Here is a 19,766-nt window from a genome sequence, read left to right as displayed (position 1 = left end):
TGCAAACGATTGGGGTTTTGGGCCAAGGGTTGAGTTTTGGGGCAGAAACAGTCAAGGTTTTGGGCAAACTGTCAAAGGTGGATGCAAACGGTCAAGGTTTGGGGAAAGAAGTAGAGGTTTAGAGCAAAGGCAATCAAGGGTTGGTCCAATATGGTTGAGGGTTTGGGCCAAAATTGTTGAGTTTTGGGGCCAAAATGGTAAGATTTGTTGAAAAATTGTTCAAAGTTTAGGGTAAAGAGTTGAGTTTTGGGGCAAAAACACGGGAGGTTTGAGGTAAACAGTCCAAGCTTGGAGCAAATGGTTGAAGTCTGGGTCAAAAATGGTGGAGTTCTGGGGCAGACGAGCAACATTTGGGTTGAACATTTGAGGTTTGGGACAAATGTTTGAGTTTTGGGGCAACAAGGGTCAAGGTTTCGAGGACATGTTCAAAGTTTGGTGCAAATGGTCGAGGTTTGGGGTAAAAAGGGTCGAGATTTGGGGCAAAGAGTTCCGGTTTTAAGGCCAAAAGGGTCAAAGTTTGGAGGAAAGTGTCATGATTTGGGGTTCAATGGTCGAGGTTTGAGGCCAAAAGGTCAAGGTTTGAGGCAAACGGTTGAGGGTTGGGTCAAGGACGTGGGCTGGGTGCAGGGTCCAGGCTGGTTCAGGGGTTTGGGGAAGATTTGGGGACCCAGCGCAGGGATGTGGGGACACGGTGCCGCGGTCGGGGCCACCACCACAACCACCAGCATAACCATAACCACCATCACCAGCAGCTTCTTTCGCGCAGTAGTAGGTGGCCGTGTCGTCGGCCCTGAGGCTGTTCATCTGCAGCTTGAGCGTGCTCTGGGAGTTGTCCCTGGAGATGGTGAAGCGCCCTTTGACCGCCGACGCGTAGCCTGTGCTGCTACCATCGCTCTTAATACTCGCGACGTATTCGAGCCCCTTCCCGGGCGCCTGTCGCACCCAGAGCATGCCGTTGCTGCTGAAGGTGAAGCCGGAGGCCTTGCAGAGGAGGGTGAGGGACCCCCCGGGTGGCTGGAGGCCCCCTCCGGACTGGACCAGCTGCCCTGGGCAGGGGGCAGAAGGGGAGACACCCCCACCCACGTCCCCCTCTTCCTCCCTCCAGGCTGGTAGCAGCCTCGGGGGAGCCAATCTTGGGGTGCTGGGGGGGTCTGGGCTGGGTGCGAGGGTCTGAGTGGGTGCAAAACGGTGAAGATGTTGGGGTAAGACAGTTGAGATTTGGGGCAAATGAAGGAAGTTTGGGCTAAAGGCTCAAGATGTGGGTGAAATGGTTGAGGTTTGGATCGCAATGGTCAAGGTTGGGGGCACAAAGGCTCAGATTTCGGGGAGAAATTCATCAAGGTTCGAGGTAAAGAGTTGAGGTTTGGGGCCAAAAGAGTCGAGGTTTCAGGTCACTGTTGAGGTCTGGGGCAAAACCGGTCGAACTGTTGGGCCAAGAGTCAAGATTTGGGTGAAGTGGTTGAGGTTTGGGGCAAATGGTTGAGGGCTGGGTGAGAACTGGTCAAGGTGTTGGGCAAAGGGTCAATGCTTGCTGCAAACCATTGAGAGTTCGAGGCAACGGTTGAGTTTTGGGGCCCAAAGAGTCGGGATTTGGGGCAAAGGGTCAAAGCTTGTTGGAAAGGGTCAAGGTTTGGGGCAAAAAGGGCCCAGGTTTTGGCCAAAGGGTCCATGTTTGGGGAGAGAAGTTGAGGTTTGAGGCTGACATGTTCGACGAGCGGGCAAAAGGTCAAGGTTTTTGGGCAAAAAGGGTCAAAGTATGGGACACACTGTCAAGATCTTGGATAAATGGATTTGGTTGGAGGGAAATGGTCAAAGCTTGATGCAAAAGGTTGAGGCTTGGGGCAAAGAGTTGATGTGTGGGTCAAGGACGTGGGCTGGGTGCAGGGTCCAGGCTGGTTCAGGGGTTTGGGGAAGATTTGGGGACCCAGCGCAGGGATGTGGGGACACGGTGCCACGGTCGGGGCCACCAGCATAACTAGTACCACCACACCAACCACTACCATCGCTTTTCGCGCAGTAGTAGGTGGCCGTGTCGTCGGCCCTGAGGCTGTTCATCTGCAGCTTGAGCGTGCTCTGGGAGTTGTCCTTGGAGATGGTGAAGCGCCCTTTGACCGCCGACGCGTAGCCTGTGCTGCTACCACCACTGTTAATACTCGCGACGAACTCGAGCCCCTTCCCGGGCGCCTGTCGCACCCAACCCATGCCGTAGCTGCTGAAGGTGAAGCCGGAGGCCTTGCAGAGGAGGGTGAGGGACCCCCCGGGTGGCTGGAGGCCCCCTCCGGACTCGACCAGCTGCACGGCCGCCCGCAGCCCTGGGGAAGGAGGAAGGACACAATTGAGTCGCCCGCTCCCGCCATCGCCCTCCAGCTCCGTGCCCGGGCAGGGAGGGAGGGAGGGGGTGAGCGGGGCTGGGTCCTACCTGGGAGGGCTGCCAGGAGGAGGAAGAGGAGGCAGGTGGAGGGGGGCTGCTGGGGGACGTGTCCTGCTGGGGGGGTCCTCTGTGCCCAGGGGGGCTCCAGTGGGGCAGGGGGAGGGTTCAAGCAGAGGAGGGGGCAGGGGACAAACACGGTCAGGGTTTTGGGATAACACAGTTGAGGATTGGGGTAAATGGTCAGCTTTGGGCCAAAAATGGTCCAATTTGGGGCATAATGGTCAAATTTAGGACAAAATGGTCCAAGTATCAGGTAAAGAGTTGGTGTTTGGTGCCAAAACAGTCAAGGTTTGTGGTAAATGGTCAACGGTTGCTGCAAGTCATCGCAGTTTGGGGCACAAATGGTTGAGGTTTAGGTGAAATGGTCAAGATTTGGGTTGCACGGTTGAGGTGTTGGGCAAATGGTTGAGGTTTGGAACAAACGGGTCGAGATTTGGGTCAAAGGGTTGATTTTTGGGTTAAATGGTTGACGATCGGGGCAAAAGCTTGAGAGTTGGGTGAGAACTGGTCAAGGTGTTGGGCAAAGGGTCAATGCTTGCTGCAAACCATTGAGAGTTCGAGGCAACGGTTGAGTTTTGGGGCCCAAAGAGTCGGGATTTGGGGCAAAGGGTCAAAGCTTGTTGGCAAGGGTCAAGGTTTGGGGCAAAAAGGGCCCAGGTTTTGGCCAAAGGGTCCATGTTTGGGGAGAGAAGTTGAGGTTTGAGGCTGACATGTTCGACGGGCGGGCAAAAGGTCAAGGTTTTTGGGCAAAAAGGGTCAAAGTATGGGACACACTGTCAAGATCTTGGATAAATGGATGAGGTTGGAGGGAAATGGTCAAAGCTTGATGCAAAAGGTTGAGGTTTGGGGCAAAGAGGGTTGAGGGTTGGGTCAAGGACGTGGGCTGGGTGCAGGGTCCGGGCTGGTTCAGGGGTTTGGGGAAGATTTGGGGTCCCAGCGCAGGGATGTGGGGACACGGTGCCGTGGGCAGGGCCACCACCACAACTCCAACCACCAGAACCACCAGCACCACCACCTTTTGTGCAGTAGTAGGTGGCCGTGTCGTCGGCCCTGAGGCTGTTCATCTGCAGCTTGAGCGTGCTCTGGGAGTTGTCCCTGGAGATGGTGAAGCGCCCTTTGACCGCCGATGCGTAATCTGTGTAACTGCCAGTGCTGCTAATAATCGCGACTGGTTCGAGCCCCTTCCCGGGCGCCTGTCACACCCAGAACATGGCGTAGCTGCTGAAGTCGAAGCCGGAGGCCTTGCAGAGGAGGGTGAGGGACCCCCCGGGGTTTCTGCAGGCCCCAGGGTGGGTGTGAGGAGTGAGGCTGGGTGCACAGTGCAGGGAGGAGGCTGGGCCATGGATACTCAAACAACCTGGCACCCTCCTCTGCTTGAACCCTCCCCCTGCCCCACTGGAGCCCCCCTGGGCACAGAGGACCCCCCCAGCAGGACACGTCCCCCAGCAGCCCCCCTCCACCTGCCTCCTCCTCCTCCTCCTCCTCCTGGCAGCCCTCCCAGGTAGGACCCAGCCCCGCTCACCCCCTCCCTCCCTCCCTCCCTGCCCGGGCGCGGAGCTGGAGGGCGATGGCGGGAGCGGGCGACTCAATTGTGTCCTTCCTCCTTCCCCAGGGCTGCGGGCGGCCGTGCAGCTGGTCGAGTCCGGAGGGGGCCTCCAGCCACCCGGGGGGTCCCTCACCCTCCTCTGCAAGGCCTCCGGCTTCGACTTCAGCAGCAAGGGCATGAACTGGGTGCGACAGGCGCCCGGGAAGGGGCTCGAACCAGTCGCGAGTATTAGCAGCAGTGGTAGCAGCACAGGCTACGTGTCCGCGGTCAAAGGGCGCTTCACCATCTCCAGGGACAACTCCCAGAGCACGCTCAAGCTGCAGATGAACAGCCTCAGGGCCGACGACACGGCCACCTACTACTGCGCAAAAAGTACTGGTGCTTTTGGTTATGCTGGTTGGAGTAGTGGTGGTGGCCCCGACCGCGGCACCGTGTCCCCACATCCCTGCGCTGGGTCCCCAAATCTTCCCCGAACCCCTGAACCAGCCTGGACCCTGCACCCAGCCCACGTCCTTGCCCCAAACATCCAATATTTGCCACAACACTCAACTGTTTGCATCAAGTGCTGACCATTTTCCTTAAACATCGACAATGGAACCGAAATCTTGACAGTGTGTCCCATACTTTGACCCTTTTTGCCCAAAAACCTTGACCTTTTTCCCAGCTGTCAAGCAAGTTGGCTTCAAAGCTCAACTTCTTTCCCCAAACCTGGATCATTCACCCAAAACCTCGACCGGTTTTGCCCCAAAACTCACCCGTTGGCCGAAACCTCAATCATTTGCATCAACCGTTGACAATTTGCCCAATACCTTGACCGTTTTTGACCCAACTCTCAACCATTTGCCCCAATCCTCCACCGTATAACCCAAACCTGGACATTTTGCCCAAAACCCTCAACCATTTTGTGTTCCATACTTCAAGCGTTGCCACCAAGCTTTGAGCAATTCCCTCAGACCTGGACTGGTTTTCCCCAAACCTCAACTCTTTGCCTGAAAGCTGGACCATTTTTCCCCAAATTGGACCATTTTTGCCCCAAATTTCAATCGTTTTGCCCAAATCAGGATGATTGTCCCAAACTTCAACCATTTGCCCCAAACCTCAACTGTGTTATCCCAAACCCCTGATCGTGTTTGTCCCCCTGCCCCCTCCTCTGCTTGAACCCTCCCCCTGCCCCACTGGAGCCCCCCTGGGCACAGAGGACCCCCCCAGCAGGACACGTCCCCCAGCAGCCCCCCTCCACCTGCCTCCTCCTCCTCCTCCTCCTCCTCCTGGCAGCCCTCCCAGGTAGGACCCAGCCCCGCTCACCCCCTCCCTCCCTCCCTGCCCGGGCGCGGAGCTGGAGGGCGATGGCGGGAGCGGGCGACTCAATTGTGTCCTTCCTCCTTCCCCAGGGCTGCGGGCGGCCGTGCAGCTGGTCGAGTCCGGAGGGGGCCTCCAGCCACCCGGGGGGTCCCTCACCCTCCTCTGCAAGGCCTCCGGCTTCACCTTCAGCAGCTACAGCATGCTCTGGGTGCGACAGGCACCCGGGAAGGGGCTCGAGTGGGTCGCAACTATTTACAGCGATGGCAGCAACACATGGTACACGTCGGCGGTGCAAGGGCGCTTCACCATCTCCAGGGACAACTCCCAGAGCACGCTCAAGCTGCAGATGAACAGCCTCAGGGCCGACGACACGGCCACCTACTACTGCGCAAAAAGTACTGGTGCTTGTGGTTATGGTTATACTGGTGGTGGTGCTGGTTATGGTGGTGGCCCCGACCGCGGCACCGTGTCCCCACATCCCCGCGCTGGGTCCCCAAATCTTCCCAAATCCCCTGAACCAGCCTGGACCCTGCACCCAGCCCACGTCCTTGACCCAACCCTCAACCTTCTTTGCCCCAAACCTCAACCTTTTGCATCAAGCTTTGACCATTTCCCTCCAACCTGCACCACTGAATCCGTGTCTTGACAGTTTCCCTCAAGCTTTGACCCTTTTTGCCTGAAACCTCTAACATTTGCCTCAAATCTTTGCTCTTTTTCCTTGCCCCAAACCTCCACCATTGGTACCAAGCTTTGGATATTGCCCCAAATCTTGACTATTTTGGCCCCCAAACTCAACAGTTTGCCCCAAACCTCAAGCGTTTACATCAAGCGTTGACCCTTTGCCCAAAACCTTGACCATTTTTGTCCAAGACCTTCCACATGTCGGCCCCATTCCTCAACCGTTGCCCCCAGCCTCAGCAATTTAACCCCAATCTTGACCGTTTGGCCTCGCGTTGACCATTTTTGCCCAAATTTCAACCATTTGCGCCGCATCCCAGTGCCTTCCCAAAACCCCGGGACCCAGCCCAGACTTCTTCTCCAAGGCCAGACCCCTGCACCTCACCCAGATCTTGTCCCCAAGCCAAGACCCGGCACCCGTCCCAGCCCCCTCCTCCAACCCCACACCCTTGCAACCAGCCTGGACGCCTCTACGATGCTCAGAGCTTCTGCTCCAAGCCCTGGAGCCTCGCACCCAGCCCAGACCCCTCTAACCCTGTGCCCACACCCCCCCAGCACCCCGAGATTGGCTCCCCCGAGGCTGCTGCCAGCCTGGAGCGAGGAAGAGGGGGACGTGGGTGGGGGTGTCTCCCCTTCTACCCCTGCCCAGGGCAGCTGGTCAAGTCCGGAGGGGGCCTCCAGCCACCCGGGGGGTCCCTCACCCTCCTCTGCAAGGCCTCCGGCTTCACCTTCAGCAGCACCTGGATGCTTTGGGGGCGACAGGCGCCCGGGAAGGGGCTCGAAAGGGTCGCGGGTATTGAAAGCGATGGCGGCACACGCTACCCGCATCCCCTGCCCGGCTCCTGCCCCGGCCACCCAGAGCCCGGCCCTGCACCCTGCCTGCTCCAGCCCAGGCACCCCAAAACCTGCCCTCAGCTGCCCAAATCCCCCCTCCTCAGCCCCAAGCCCTGTGCCCTGCCGCCCCAAAACCTGCCCTCAGCCCCGAGCCCTGCCTGAGCCGCCTCCCACACGCACCGCACCTTTGCCCCCAGCAGACCCTGGGGAGTTTTGGGGCCACAGATGCCCCAGAAGGGGCTTGAGCACGGGGCAAATATTGACCGTTTCCTCCCCAAACGGGGTTCCGGCCCCGCTGCGCAAAGAGCCCAGAACACCCCGAGCCGAGAGATTTCTTTCCGTCGGGTCTGCGCAGAGCTGGCTGCTCGCCGCTGGCCGCACGCCGCTCGCACCCCTCGGGGATCCCGCGTGAAGCATTTCTGCCTGCCACGCAGCTGCGGCCGGCGCTTTCGCATCCGCTTTTAGAACTGCGCCAGGTTCCCCCGCGCTTTTCTCGCTCCTCGCTCCGTCCCCTTCTCCGCTTCCAGCCACGGCGTCCGGTCTTTTCACCGCGGGCGCCGAGGGACGGACGGGGGGCGGGGGGCGTGGGAGTAGGGGGCTGCTTCTGCTCCGCGGGTCGCTCCGGCCGCGCTAATTAGCAGAGCTGACTCGCGGCTCGAAGCGCTCTCTGGCTTGATGGGGCTCGTCGAGTCGCTCCGGCGCTTCTGCGCTTCCCTTCTCTCGGGGACGGGTGCCCGGTGACCTACGGCCAGCGGCCGAGCGGGCTCCGTTGGTTTAGTCCTGGCTTCTCTCCGGCACCAACGGCGCTGGGAGCGCAGGCTACGCGCCGGCGCCGCCAGGGCGCTTCGCCGTCCCGCAGCGCGGTCACGCCGCAGATGAACAGCCACCGGCCGGATCCCCGGCACCCAGCCCGCATCCCTCCCCCACCCCCAGACCCTCGCCCTCAGCCTCGACCCGTTACACCCAGCCCGGACCTCTTGCACCCATCCTGGTCCTTTGCAACGAGAGCAAATCCTTGCGCGCTGCCCAAATCCCCGCCTTTTGCCCCAAAACCCAGCCCTGCGGCTCCTCTGCAAGGGCTCCGGCATCTCCATCAGCAGCTCCGCCATGTACTGGGTGCGACAGGCGCCCGGGAAGGGGCTCGAGCTCGTCGCGAGCATTAAGAGCGATGGCAGCAACCCAAACTACGCGTCAGCGGTGCAAGGGCGCTTCACCATCTCCAAGGACAACTCCCAGAGCACGCTCAAGCTGCAGATGAACAGCCTCAGGGCCGACGACACGGCCACCTACTACTGCACAAAAGGTGGTGGTGCTGGTGGTTCTGGTGGTTGGAGTTGTGGTGGTGGCCCTGCCCACGGCACCGTGTCCCCACATCCCTGCGCTGGGACCCCAAATCTTCCCCAAACCCCTGAACCAGCCCGGACCCTGCACCCAGCCCACGTCCTTGACCCAACCCTCAACCCTCTTTGCCCCAAACCTCAACCTTTTGCATCAAGCTTTGACCATTTCCCTCCAACCTCATCCATTTATCCAAGATCTTGACAGTGTGTCCCATACTTTGACCCTTTTTGCCCAAAAACCTTGACCTTTTGCCCGCCCGTCGAACGTGTCAGCCTCAAACCTCAACTTCTCTCCCCAAACATGGACCCTTTGGCCAAAACCTGGGCCCTTTTTGCCCCAAACCTGGACCCTTGCCAACAAGCTTTGACCCTTTGCCCCAAATCCCGACTCTTTGGGCCCCAAAACTCAACCGTTGCCTCGAACTCTCAATGGTTTGCAGCAAGCATTGACCCTTTGCCCAACACCTTGACCAGTTCTCACCCAACTCTCAAGCTTTTGCCCCGATCATCAACCATTTAACCCAAAAATCAACCCTTTGACCCAAATCTCGACCCGTTTGTTCCAAACCTCAACCATTTGCCCAACACCTCAACCGTGCAACCCAAATCTTGACCATTTCACCTAAACCTCAACCATTTGTGCCCCAAACTGCGATGACTTGCAGCAACCGTTGACCATTTACCACAAACCTTGACTGTTTTGGCACCAAACACCAACTCTTTACCTGATAGTTGGACCATTTTGTCCTAAATTTGACCATTATGCCCCAAATTGGACCATTTTTGGCCCAAAGCTGACCATTTACCCCAATCCTCAACTGTGTTATCCCAAAACCCTGACCGTGTTTGTCCCCCTGCCCCCTCCTCTGCTTGAACCCTCCCCCTGCCCCACTGGAGCCCCCCTGGGCACAGAGGACCCCCCCAGCAGGACACGTCCCCCAGCAGCCCCCCTCCACCTGCCTCCTCCTCCTCCTCCTGGCAGCCCTCCCAGGTAGGACCCAGCCCCGCTCACCCCCTCCCTCCCTCCCTCCCTCCCTGCCCGGGCGCGGAGCTGGAGGGCGATGGCGGGAGCGGGCGACTCAATTGTGTCCTTCCTCCTTCCCCAGGGCTGCGGGCGGCCGTGCAGCTGGTCGAGTCCGGAGGGGGCCTCCAGCCACCCGGGGGGTCCCTCACCCTCCTCTGCAAGGCCTCCGGCTTCGACTTCAGCAGCAAGGGCATGAACTGGGTGCGACAGGCGCCCGGGAAGGGGCTCGAGTTCGTCGCGAGTATTAGCAGCAGTGGTAGCAGCACAGGCTACGCGTCGGCGGTGCAAGGGCGCTTCACCATCTCCAAGGACAACTCCCAGAGCACGCTCAAGCTGCAGATGAACAGCCTCAGGGCCGACGACACGGCCACCTACTACTGCGCGAAAGAAGCTGCTGGTGATGGTGGTTATGGTTATGCTGGTGGTTGTGGTGGTGGCCCCGACCGCGGCACCGTGTCCCCACATCCCTGCGCTGGGTCCCCAAATCTTCCCCAAACCCCTGAACCAGCCTGGACCCTGCACCCAGCCCATGTCCTTGACCCAACCCTCAACCGTTTGCCTCAAACCTTGACCTTTTGGCCTCAAACCTCGACCATTGAACCCCAAATCATGGCAGTTTCCTCCAAACTTTGACCCTTTTGGCCTTAAAACCGGAACTCTTTGCCCCAAATCTCGACCCTTTTTACCCCAAACCTCGACCATTTGCACCAAACTTTGAACATGTCCTCGAAACCTTGACCCTTGTTGCCCCAAAACTCAAACATTTGTCCCAAACCTCAAATGTTCAACCCAAATGTTGCTCGTCTGCCCCAGAACTCCACCATTTTTGACCCAGACTTCAACCATTTGCACCAAGCTTGGACTGTTTACCTCAAACCTCCCGTGTTTTTGCCCCAAAACTCAACTCTTTACCCTAAACTTTGAACAATTTTTCAACAAATCTTACCATTTTGGCCCCAAAACTCAACAATTTTGGCCCAAACCCTCAACCATATTGGACCAACCCTTGATTGCCTTTGCTCTAAACCTCTACTTCTTTCCCCAAACCTTGACCGTTTGCATCCACCTTTGACAGTTTGCCCAAAACCTTGACTGTTTCTGCCCCAAAACTCAACCCTTGGCCCAAAACCCCAATCGTTTGCATCGAGCTTTCACCCTTTCCCAAGACTTTGGACACAAATAGTCAAGTCCTCAACCATTTGACCCAAAACTCCACCATTTCACCCAAATCATCACCGTTTGTCCCAAACCTCAACTCTGTTATCCCAAAACCTTGACAATTTTGGCCCCAAACCTCAGGCATTTGCCCCAAACCTCCACTGTTTCACCCAAATCTTGACCGCTTGTCCCAAATCTTAAGCAGAATCGCCCCAAACCTCAACCATTTCCACCCAGCTTTGACCATTTTCCTCAAACCTCGATGGTTTTTGCCCCAAACCTCAACAATTTATCCCCAACCTTGACCATTTTTCCCTGAAACTGGAACAATTTTACCCCAAACCTCAAAGGTTTGACCCTCATCAGACTGCCCAAACCTCAACCATTTGCCCCAAACCTCAACTCTGTTATCCCAAAACCCTGACCGTGTTTGTCCCCTGCCTCCTCCTCTGCTTGAACCCTCCCCCTGCCCCACTGGAGCCCCCCTGGGCACAGAGGACCCCCCCAGCAGGACACGTCCCCCAGCAGCCCCCCTCCACCTGCCTCCTCCTCCTCCTCCTGGCAGCCCTCCCAGGTAGGACCCAGCCCCGCTCACCCCCTCCCTCCCTCCCTCCCTGCCCGGGCGCGGAGCTGGAGGGCGATGGCGGGAGCGGGCGACTCAATTGTGTCCTTCCTCCTTCCCCAGGGCTGCGGGCGGCCGAGCAGCTGGTCGAGTCCGGAGGGGGCCTCCAGCCACCCGGGGGGTCCCTCACCCTCCTCTGCAAGGCCTCCGGCTTCACCTTCAGCAGCTACGCCATGTTCTGGGTGTGACAGGCGCCCGGGAAGGGGCTCGAGTGGGTCGCAACTATTTACAGCGATGGCAGCAGCACATACTACGCGTCGGCGGTGCAAGGGCGCTTCACCATCTCCAGGGACAACTCCCAGAGCACGCTCAAGCTGCAGATGAACAGCCTCAGGGCCGACGACACGGCCACCTACTACTGCGCGAAAAGTACTGGTGCTTGTGGTTATGGTTATGCTGGTGGTGGTGCTGGTTATGGTGGTGGCCCCGACCGCGGCACCGTGTCCCCACATCCCTGCGCTGGGTCCCCAAATCTTCCCAAATCCCCTGAACCAGCCTGGACCCTGCACCCAGCCCACGTCCTTGACCCAACCCTCAACCTTCTTTGCCCCAAACCTCAACCTTTTGCATCAAGCTTTGACCATTTCCCTCCAACCTGCACCACTGAATCCGTGTCTTGACAGTTTCCCTCAAGCTTTGACCCTTTTTGCCTGAAACCTCTAACATTTGCCTCAAATCTTTACCCTTTTTCCTTGCCCCAAACCTCCACCATTGGTACCAAGCTTTGGATATTGCCCCAAATCTTGACTATTTTGGCCCCCAAACTCAACAGTTTGCCCCAAACCTCAAGCGTTTACATCGAGCGTTGACCCTTTGCCCAAAACCTTGACCATTTTTGTCCAAGACCTTCCACATGTCGGCCCCATTCCTCAACCGTTGCCCCCAGCCTCAGCAATTTAACCCCAATCTTGACCGTTTGGCCTCGCGTTGACCATTTTTGCCCAAATTTCAACCATTTGCGCCGCATCCCAGTGCCTTCCCAAAACCCCGGGACCCAGCCCAGACTTCTTCTCCAAGGCCAGACCCCTGCACCTCACCCAGATCTTGTCCCCAAGCCAAGACCCGGCACCCGTCCCAGCCCCCTCCTCCAACCCCACACCCTTGCAACCAGCCTGGACGCCTCTACGATGCTCAGAGCTTCTGCTCCAAGCCCTGGAGCCTCGCACCCAGCCCAGACCCCTCTAACCCTGTGCCCACACCCCCCCAGCACCCCGAGATTTGGGGCCCCTGAAGCTGCTGCCAGCCTGGAGCGAGGAAGAGGGGGACGTGGGTGGGGGTGTCTCCCCTTCTACCCCTGCCCAGGGCAGCTGGTCGAGTCTGGAGGGGGCCTCCAGCCACCCGGGGGGTCCCTCACCCTCCTCTGCAAGGCCTCCGGCTTCACCTTCAGCAGCTACAGCATGCAATGGATCCGACAGGCGCCCGGGAAGGGGCTCGAGTGGGTCGCGGGTATTCACAGCAGTGGCGGTTACACATACTACGCGTCGGCGGTCAAAGGGCGCTTCACCATCTCCAGGGACAACTCCCAGAGCACGCTCAAGCTGCAGATGAACAGCCTCAGGGCCGACGACACGGCCACCTACTACTGCGCGAAAGCTGCTGGTGGTTATTGTGGTGGTGCTGGTTATGCTGGTGGCCCCAACCGCGGCACCGTGTCCCCACATCCCTGCGCTGGGTCCCCAAATCTTCCCAAAACCCCTGAACCAGCCTGGACCCTGCACCCAGCCCACGTCCTTGACCCAACCCTCAACTCTTTGCCCCAAGCCTCAGCCTTTTGCATCAAGCTTTGACCATTTCCCTCAAACCTCATCCATTTATCCAAGATCTTGACAGTGTGTCCCATACTTTGACCCTTTTTGCCCAAAAACCTTGACCTTTTGCCCGCCCGTCGAACATGTCAGCCTCAAACCTCGACTTCTTTCCCCAAACATGGACCCTTTGGCCAAAACCTGGGCCCTTTTTGCCCCAAACCTGGACCCTTGCCAACAAGCTTTGACCCTTTGCCCCAAATCCCGACTCTTTGGGCCCCAAAACTCAACCGTTGCCTCGAACTCTCAATGGTTTGCAGCAAGCATTGACCCTTTGCCCAACACCTTGACCAGTTCTCACCCAACATTTGACCATTTTTGCCTCAAACCTCAACCACTTCACCCAGATCTTGACTCTTGGCCCAAAAATTCGAGCATTTTTGCCCCAGACCTCAACAGTGACCTGAAACCTCAACTGTTTTGGCCCCAAACCTCAACTCTTTACCTCGAACCTTGATGAATTTCTCCCCGAAATCTGAGCCTTTGTGCCCCCAACCTTGACCATTGCGATCCAAACCTCAACCATTTCACCCACATCTTGAGCCTTTAGCCCAAACTTCCTTCATTTGCCCCAAATCTCAACTGTCTTACCCCAACATCTTCACCGTTTAGCACCCAGCCCAGACCCCTCTAACCCTGTGCCCAGACCCCCCCAGCACCCCAAGATTGGCTCCCCCGAGGCTGCCGCCAGCCTGGAGGGAGGAAGAGGGGGACGTGGGTGGGGGTGTCTCCCCTTCTGCCCCCTGCCCAGGGCAGCTGGTCGAGTCCGGAGGGGGCCTCCAGCCACCCGGGGGGTCCCTCACCCTCCTCTGCAAGGCCTCCGGCTTCACCTTCAGCAGCACCTACATGAGTTGGGTGCGACAGGCGCCCGGGAAGGGGCTCAAATACGTCGCGGGTATCTATAGCAGTGGCAGCAGCCCAAGCTACGCGTCGGCAGTGCAAGGGCGCTTCACCATCTCCAGGGACAACTCCCAGAGCACGCTCAAGCTGCAGATGAACAGCCTCAGGGCCGACGACACGGCCACCTACTACTGCGCAAAAGCTTCTGGTACTGGTGCTAGTGGTGGCCCCGACCGCGGCACCGTGTCCCCACATCCCTGCGCTGGGTCCCCAAATCTTCCCCAAACCCCTGAACCAGCCTGGACCCTGCACCCAGCCCACGTCCTTGACCCAACCCTCAACCATTTGCCCCAAACCTCAGTCTTTTTCATCAAACTTTGACCACTTACCCCAAACCTCAACCATTTAACCAAAATCTTGACCGTTTGCCCCAAATCACAGCCTTATTTGCCTAACACCTCATCCATTACCCCCAGCTTTGCCCCAAACCTTGACTCTTTCCACCAAGCTTTGACCGGTTGCCCCAAACCTCGACTCTTTTGGCCCTAAAATTACACTCTTTACCCTAAACCTTGACTAAGTTTTCCCCACATTGGACCATTTTTGCCCCTCACCTTCACCATTCCCCCCAAATCTCCAGCATTTGGGGCCTAAACCTCAACCGTTGGCTCCAATACTTGACCGTGTTTGCTCCAAACCTCACCTTTTCCCCCAAAACTCCACCGTTTCCAACATGCTTTGACTCTTTGCCCAAAACCTGGGCTGTTTTTACCCAAAAACTGAACCGTTGGCCTCATCTCCCAATCGTTTCCATTGAACTTTGACCTTCTGCCCTAAACTTGGACCATTTTTGACAGAAACCTCAACCGTTTGCCTCAAAACCCCGATGTTTACCGCAAATCTCAACCGTTTACCCCAATCTTTGACCATTTTTGCCCCAAACCTTGACGATTCGCCCCAAAATCTTGACTCTTTTTGCCCCAAACCGTCAACATCTGCACCAATCTTTGACTGTTTCCCTCAGACCTTGACTGGTGTTGCCCAAAATCTCAACTCTTTGCCCCAAACCTTAACCATTTCCTTCAAACCTTGACCGTTTTTTCCAAATCTTGAGTTTTTTGCCCCAAATCTCAAATGTTTCGCCCCAAATATCAACCATTTTCACCTTAAACCTCAAGCATTTGCCCTAAATCTCAAGAATTCACCCCAGATCTCAACCATTTTGCCCCAAATATTGACTATTTGCCCAAAATCTCAACAATTCGCCCCAGATCTCGACCATTTGCCCCAAATCTTGACTGTTTGCCCCAAATCTCGTTCATTTTTGCCCAAAATCTCAACCGTTTACCTCAAACCTCGACCATTTGCCTCAAACTTTGATCATTTCTTCCAAATCTTGATTTTTTTGCCCCAAATCTCGAATGTTTCGCCCCAAATATCAACCATTTTTGCCCAAATCTCAACCATTTGCCCCAAATCTTGACCATTTACCCCAAATTTCAACCATTTTTACCAAATCTTGTCCATTTTTGCCCAAATCTTGACCATTTGCCCCAAATCTCGACCATTTTTTACCAAATCTTGACATTTTTGCCCAAATCTTGACTATTTGCCCCAAATCTCGACCATTTTTTACCAAATCTTGACATTTTTGCCCCAAATCTCAACCATTTACCCCAAATCTTGACCATTTTTACCAAATCTCGGCCATTTTTGCCCAAATCTCGACTGTTTTCCCCCAAATCTCGACCAATCCCGGCACCTTCCGGATGCCCCGATCCTGGATCCCTGCTGGATACCCCGACCCTGGCCCTAATACACTTAATTATTAGCCTTAATTAAGAGGGGTTGGGTGATAAATTTAATTAGTAACCCTAATACACTTAATTATTAGCCCTAATGGCCTATTTATTAGCCCTAAAGACCTAATTATTAGCCCTAATAGCCTAATTATTAGCTCTAATTTAGGGTGAGTGGGGGATAAATTTAATTATTAGCCCTAATTGACTTAATTATTAGCCCTAATTTATGGAGAGGGGAATAAATTTAATTATGAGGCTTGATAAACTTAATTATTAGCCCTAATAGACTTAATTAATAGCCCTAATTTAGGGTGGTGGGGGGCATAGATTTAATTATAAGTCCTGATAGATGTAATTATTAGCCCTAATGACCTAATTATTAGCCCTAATTTAGGAGGAATGGAGGATAAATTTAAATATAAACACTAATTGACTTAATTATTAGCCCTAATGTGTGGAGGGGGGGAATAAATTTAATTATAAGGCCTAATGGACTTAATTATTAGCCCTAATGACCTAATTATTAGCCCTAATTTAGGAAGGATGGGGGATAAATTTAAGTATCAGCCCTAATGGACTTAATTATTAGCCCTAAGGTATGGAGGGGGGGAATAAATTTAATTAGGAGGCCTAATAAACTTAATTATTAGCCCTAATGACCTAATTATTAGCCCTAATTTAGGACAAAGGGGGGAGAAATTTAATTATCATCCCCAACGAACTTAATTATTAGCCCTAATTTAGGAGGGCTGGGGAATAAATTTAATTACAAGCCCTAATGGATGAAATTATTAGCTCTAATAACCTCATTATTAGCCCTAATACAGGAGGGCTGAGGGATAAATTTAATTAGGAGGCCTAATAAACTCAATCATTAGCCTTAATGTCCAGAGGAGCGGAATAAATTTAATTACGAGGCCTAATAAACTGAATTATTAGCCCTAATAAATTTAATTATTAGCTCTAATTTAGGAGCCTGGGGCCAAAAGTTAATTTTTTTTAAAGCCCAAAGACGCTTAATTAGCCCAAATAAATTTTCAGCCCGCGATTCAGGTGCCGAGAGCAACAGCTGGAATCAGAAAAACAGAAAAACAACCTGAAAACGAGAATTTGGGGCAAAAAAAGCCCTTTTTGGGGTTTCGGGTCGATTAATAGTTATTTTTGACGGCACCAGCTGCGCGGGAAAACCCCAAAGCGGGCGGATTTAGCAGAGAAAAAAAAAAACCCAAAAAACCCCGGCAGCTGCGCCGCGCGCCCCCCCAAAAAGAAAAAAAAAACAATTTTTTTTGTTAATTTTGAGCGATTTGATGAATTTCGGGGTTAAATTCCAAAATCGTAAAAATTTCCAGCGGGTTTCGGTTTCGTTTCACCGATTTTTTTTAGGAAGGGCGTTCGTTTTTGTTTTATTTTGGGGTTTGTTTGGGGGTTTTTTTATGAATTCTGCCGTTTCGTCTTGCGTAGCGTCGTTCAAATTTACGAATTTCGTCCTTAATTTCAGAAATTTCATTAATTTTATTAATTTTCTTCATTTTATTAATTTTCCTCATTTCGAAATCGGGGGTTTTTCTGATTTTTTTCTTCTTTTCTATTTAATCTTTACTATTTTCTGGGTAAGACATTATTATCATTATCACTACTATGATTATTACTATTATTATTAATAATATTACTATTATTACTATTATTAATAATATTTCTATTATTATCACTATTATTAATATTATTATTTTCTTATTATTAGCAGAATTAAGTCTACTTTATTAATTATTATTATCCACCCTACTTGCTTATTTATTCTCGTTATTACGACTTTGCGGGAATATTATTATTAGCATTATTAGGACAAATTTTTATTAATTGTTATTAATATTATAAAAGCTTCCGCCGTTTTATCCTGATTATTACCAGTAAAACTCGGTATTTTATTGTAATTATTAATATTCTGGCAGAAACATGGGCTATTAGTATTAATAATTGCTAATATTATTACTACTAATAATATTTCTACTTTATTATTTGCTATTATTAATTAAAACTTGGTATTTTATTGGTATTTTTAATATTCTGGCAGAAATATGGGCTATTATTATTAATAATTGCTAATATTATTACTACTAATAATATTTCTACATTAATATTTGTTATTATTATTCATTCCATTATTAGATTATTAGAATTATTAGATTTATTAGAATTATTATTAATTCCACTTTATTTTAATATTATTATCAGAATTGTAGTATTATTATTAATAATAATTAATAATAATAATTTCATTCTCATTAATTTCTTAGCTGCATTTATTTTTTTACTGCTCTTATTTCTAGCAAAAAATTCGATTTTAGGAGTTTTTTTAAATTATTCTTTCTAATTATTCTAATTATTTCTTCTTTCGTGGCGCTTTTAATTTCTCATTTTTTTTTTTAATTATTATTTCCCTCGTATTCATTTTCTCGCTGTTATTCTGGTTTTGTTATTATTGGGGGTTTTCCATTATTATTATTATTATTATTATTATTATTATTATTATTATTATTATTATTATAGCTTATTATTATTTTATTATTATATTTTATTATTATATTATTATTACATTATTATTACTATTTTTATTATTACTATTATTAATACTATTTTATTACTAATTTATCATTACATTATTATTATTTTATCATTATCACATTTTTATTATTACTATTAATAATATTTTATTTTTATTATTACTATTATTACTATTTTATCATTTTTAATTTATTATTACTATTACTGTTATTATTATAATATTTTAGTATTATTTTATTATTTTTATTATTTTATTATTTTTATTATTTTATTATTTTTATTATTTTAGTATTTTTATTATTTTATTATTTTTATTATTTTAGTATTTTTATTATTTTAGTATTTTATTATTATTGCTGTTATTATTACGAATTTATTATTACATTATTATTAATCATTATTACATTATTATTACTAATTTTATTTTTATTTTTATTTTTATTTTTATTACTATTATTACTATTTTATTATTTTTAATTTATTATTACTATTCCTATTACTATTACTGTTGTTGTTATTATTATTATTATATTTTATTATTATTTTATTTTTATTATTATATTATTATTACTTTTATTATTTATTATTATTTTTATTATTATTTTATTATTATTACTTTTATTATTATTACCATTATTATTGCTATTTTTATTATTATTACTAATTTATTATTACATTATTATTATTTTATCATTATTACATCATCATTATTACTATTATTACTAATTTATTATTTTTAATTTATTATTCCTAGTACTAATACTATTATTAATGCTATTTTTATTTTTATTTTTATTTTTATTACTATTTTATTATTTTATTACTATTACTATTACTATTACCATTACTATTATTAATTATTAATTATTAATTATTAATTATTATTATTACCACCACCCGGGATGTTCTTTAATTTTTTTTCCTTTTCGAAATTTAAATTTGAAAATTTTCCCGCTTTTTTCCTTCACTTTCGTGTTTTACGAATTGGCTGAACTCGGGCGAATTCTGTCGGGTCCTGAATTTTTCTCGGCCTCACCTGAAAACCCAGAAAATTTGCCCCCCCCCCCAAAAAAAATTTAATTTTTTTTTTTTTTTTGGGGGGGGAGCGCTGGAATAAAAATAACGCAATCAAATTGAATCGAATGGAATCAGGGAATAAAATCAAATTGAATCAAATAGAAGAAAATTGAATCAAATTGAATAAAATGGAATAAAATTGAATAAAATAAAAAATAAGATAAAAATTGAAATAAAAATAAAAAATAAAATAAAATAAAAATTAAAATAAAAATAAAAATAATAAAATAAAAGAAAATGAAATGAAATAAAATAAAAGATAAAAATTAAAATAAAAATTAAAAAATAAAATGAAATAAAAAATAAAAATTAAAATAAAAATTGAAAAATAAAATAAAATAAAATAAAATAAAATAAAATAAAACAAAAATAAAATAAAATAAAATAAAATAAAATAAAATAGAATTAAAAAAATAAAGTAAAATAAAATAAAATAAAATAGAATAAAATAAAATAAAGTAAAATAAAATAAAATAAAACAAAAATAAAATAAAATAAAGTAAAATAAAATAAAATAAAACAAAAATAAAATAAAATAAAGTAAAATAAAATAAAATAAAACAAAAATAAAATAGAATAAAATAAAATAAAATAAAATAAAATAAAACAAAATAAAATAAAATAAAATAAAACTAAACTAAAATAAAATAAAATAAACCAAACAAAAAATAAAATAAAATGAAATAAAATAACATAAAATATATAAAATAAACCAAAAATAAAATAAAATAAAATAAAAATAAAT

At 49.2% G+C, this 19,766-nt stretch overlaps 1 protein-coding gene and 2 gene segments (V, D, J or C); 2 read left to right on the top strand and 1 right to left on the bottom strand.

The window, feature by feature from the left end:
* Positions 1-510: 510 nt before the first annotated feature.
* Positions 511-2,450, bottom strand: LOC129198881 (Ig heavy chain Mem5-like; the record flags this gene model as incomplete). The annotated part of the gene is made up of 3 exons (XM_054808516.1): positions 511-1,170; positions 1,948-2,312; positions 2,420-2,450. Coding segments are annotated over 3 exons (1,056 nt in total), but the record flags the coding sequence as incomplete, so codon positions are not given.
* A 198-nt stretch (positions 2,451-2,648) lies between these two features.
* On the top strand, positions 2,649-4,546 carry LOC129198879 (immunoglobulin heavy variable 3-23-like). The segment is given in 3 exon segments: positions 2,649-2,684; positions 3,848-3,932; positions 4,044-4,546. Coding segments are annotated over 3 exon segments (624 nt in total).
* A 684-nt stretch (positions 4,547-5,230) lies between these two features.
* LOC129198878 (immunoglobulin heavy variable 3-23-like) lies at positions 5,231-5,925 on the top strand (the record flags this gene model as incomplete). The annotated part of the segment is given in 2 exon segments: positions 5,231-5,261; positions 5,369-5,925. Coding segments are annotated over 2 exon segments (588 nt in total), but the record flags the coding sequence as incomplete, so codon positions are not given.
* Positions 5,926-19,766: the final 13,841 nt, after the last annotated feature.

Source organism: Grus americana, chromosome 37 (assembly GCF_028858705.1).
Source record: "Grus americana isolate bGruAme1 chromosome 37, bGruAme1.mat, whole genome shotgun sequence".
NCBI classification, from domain to species: domain Eukaryota; kingdom Metazoa; phylum Chordata; class Aves; order Gruiformes; family Gruidae; genus Grus; species Grus americana.
Note: the sequence above shows the minus strand (reverse complement) of the source record. Positions and strands in the feature narration are given on the sequence as shown.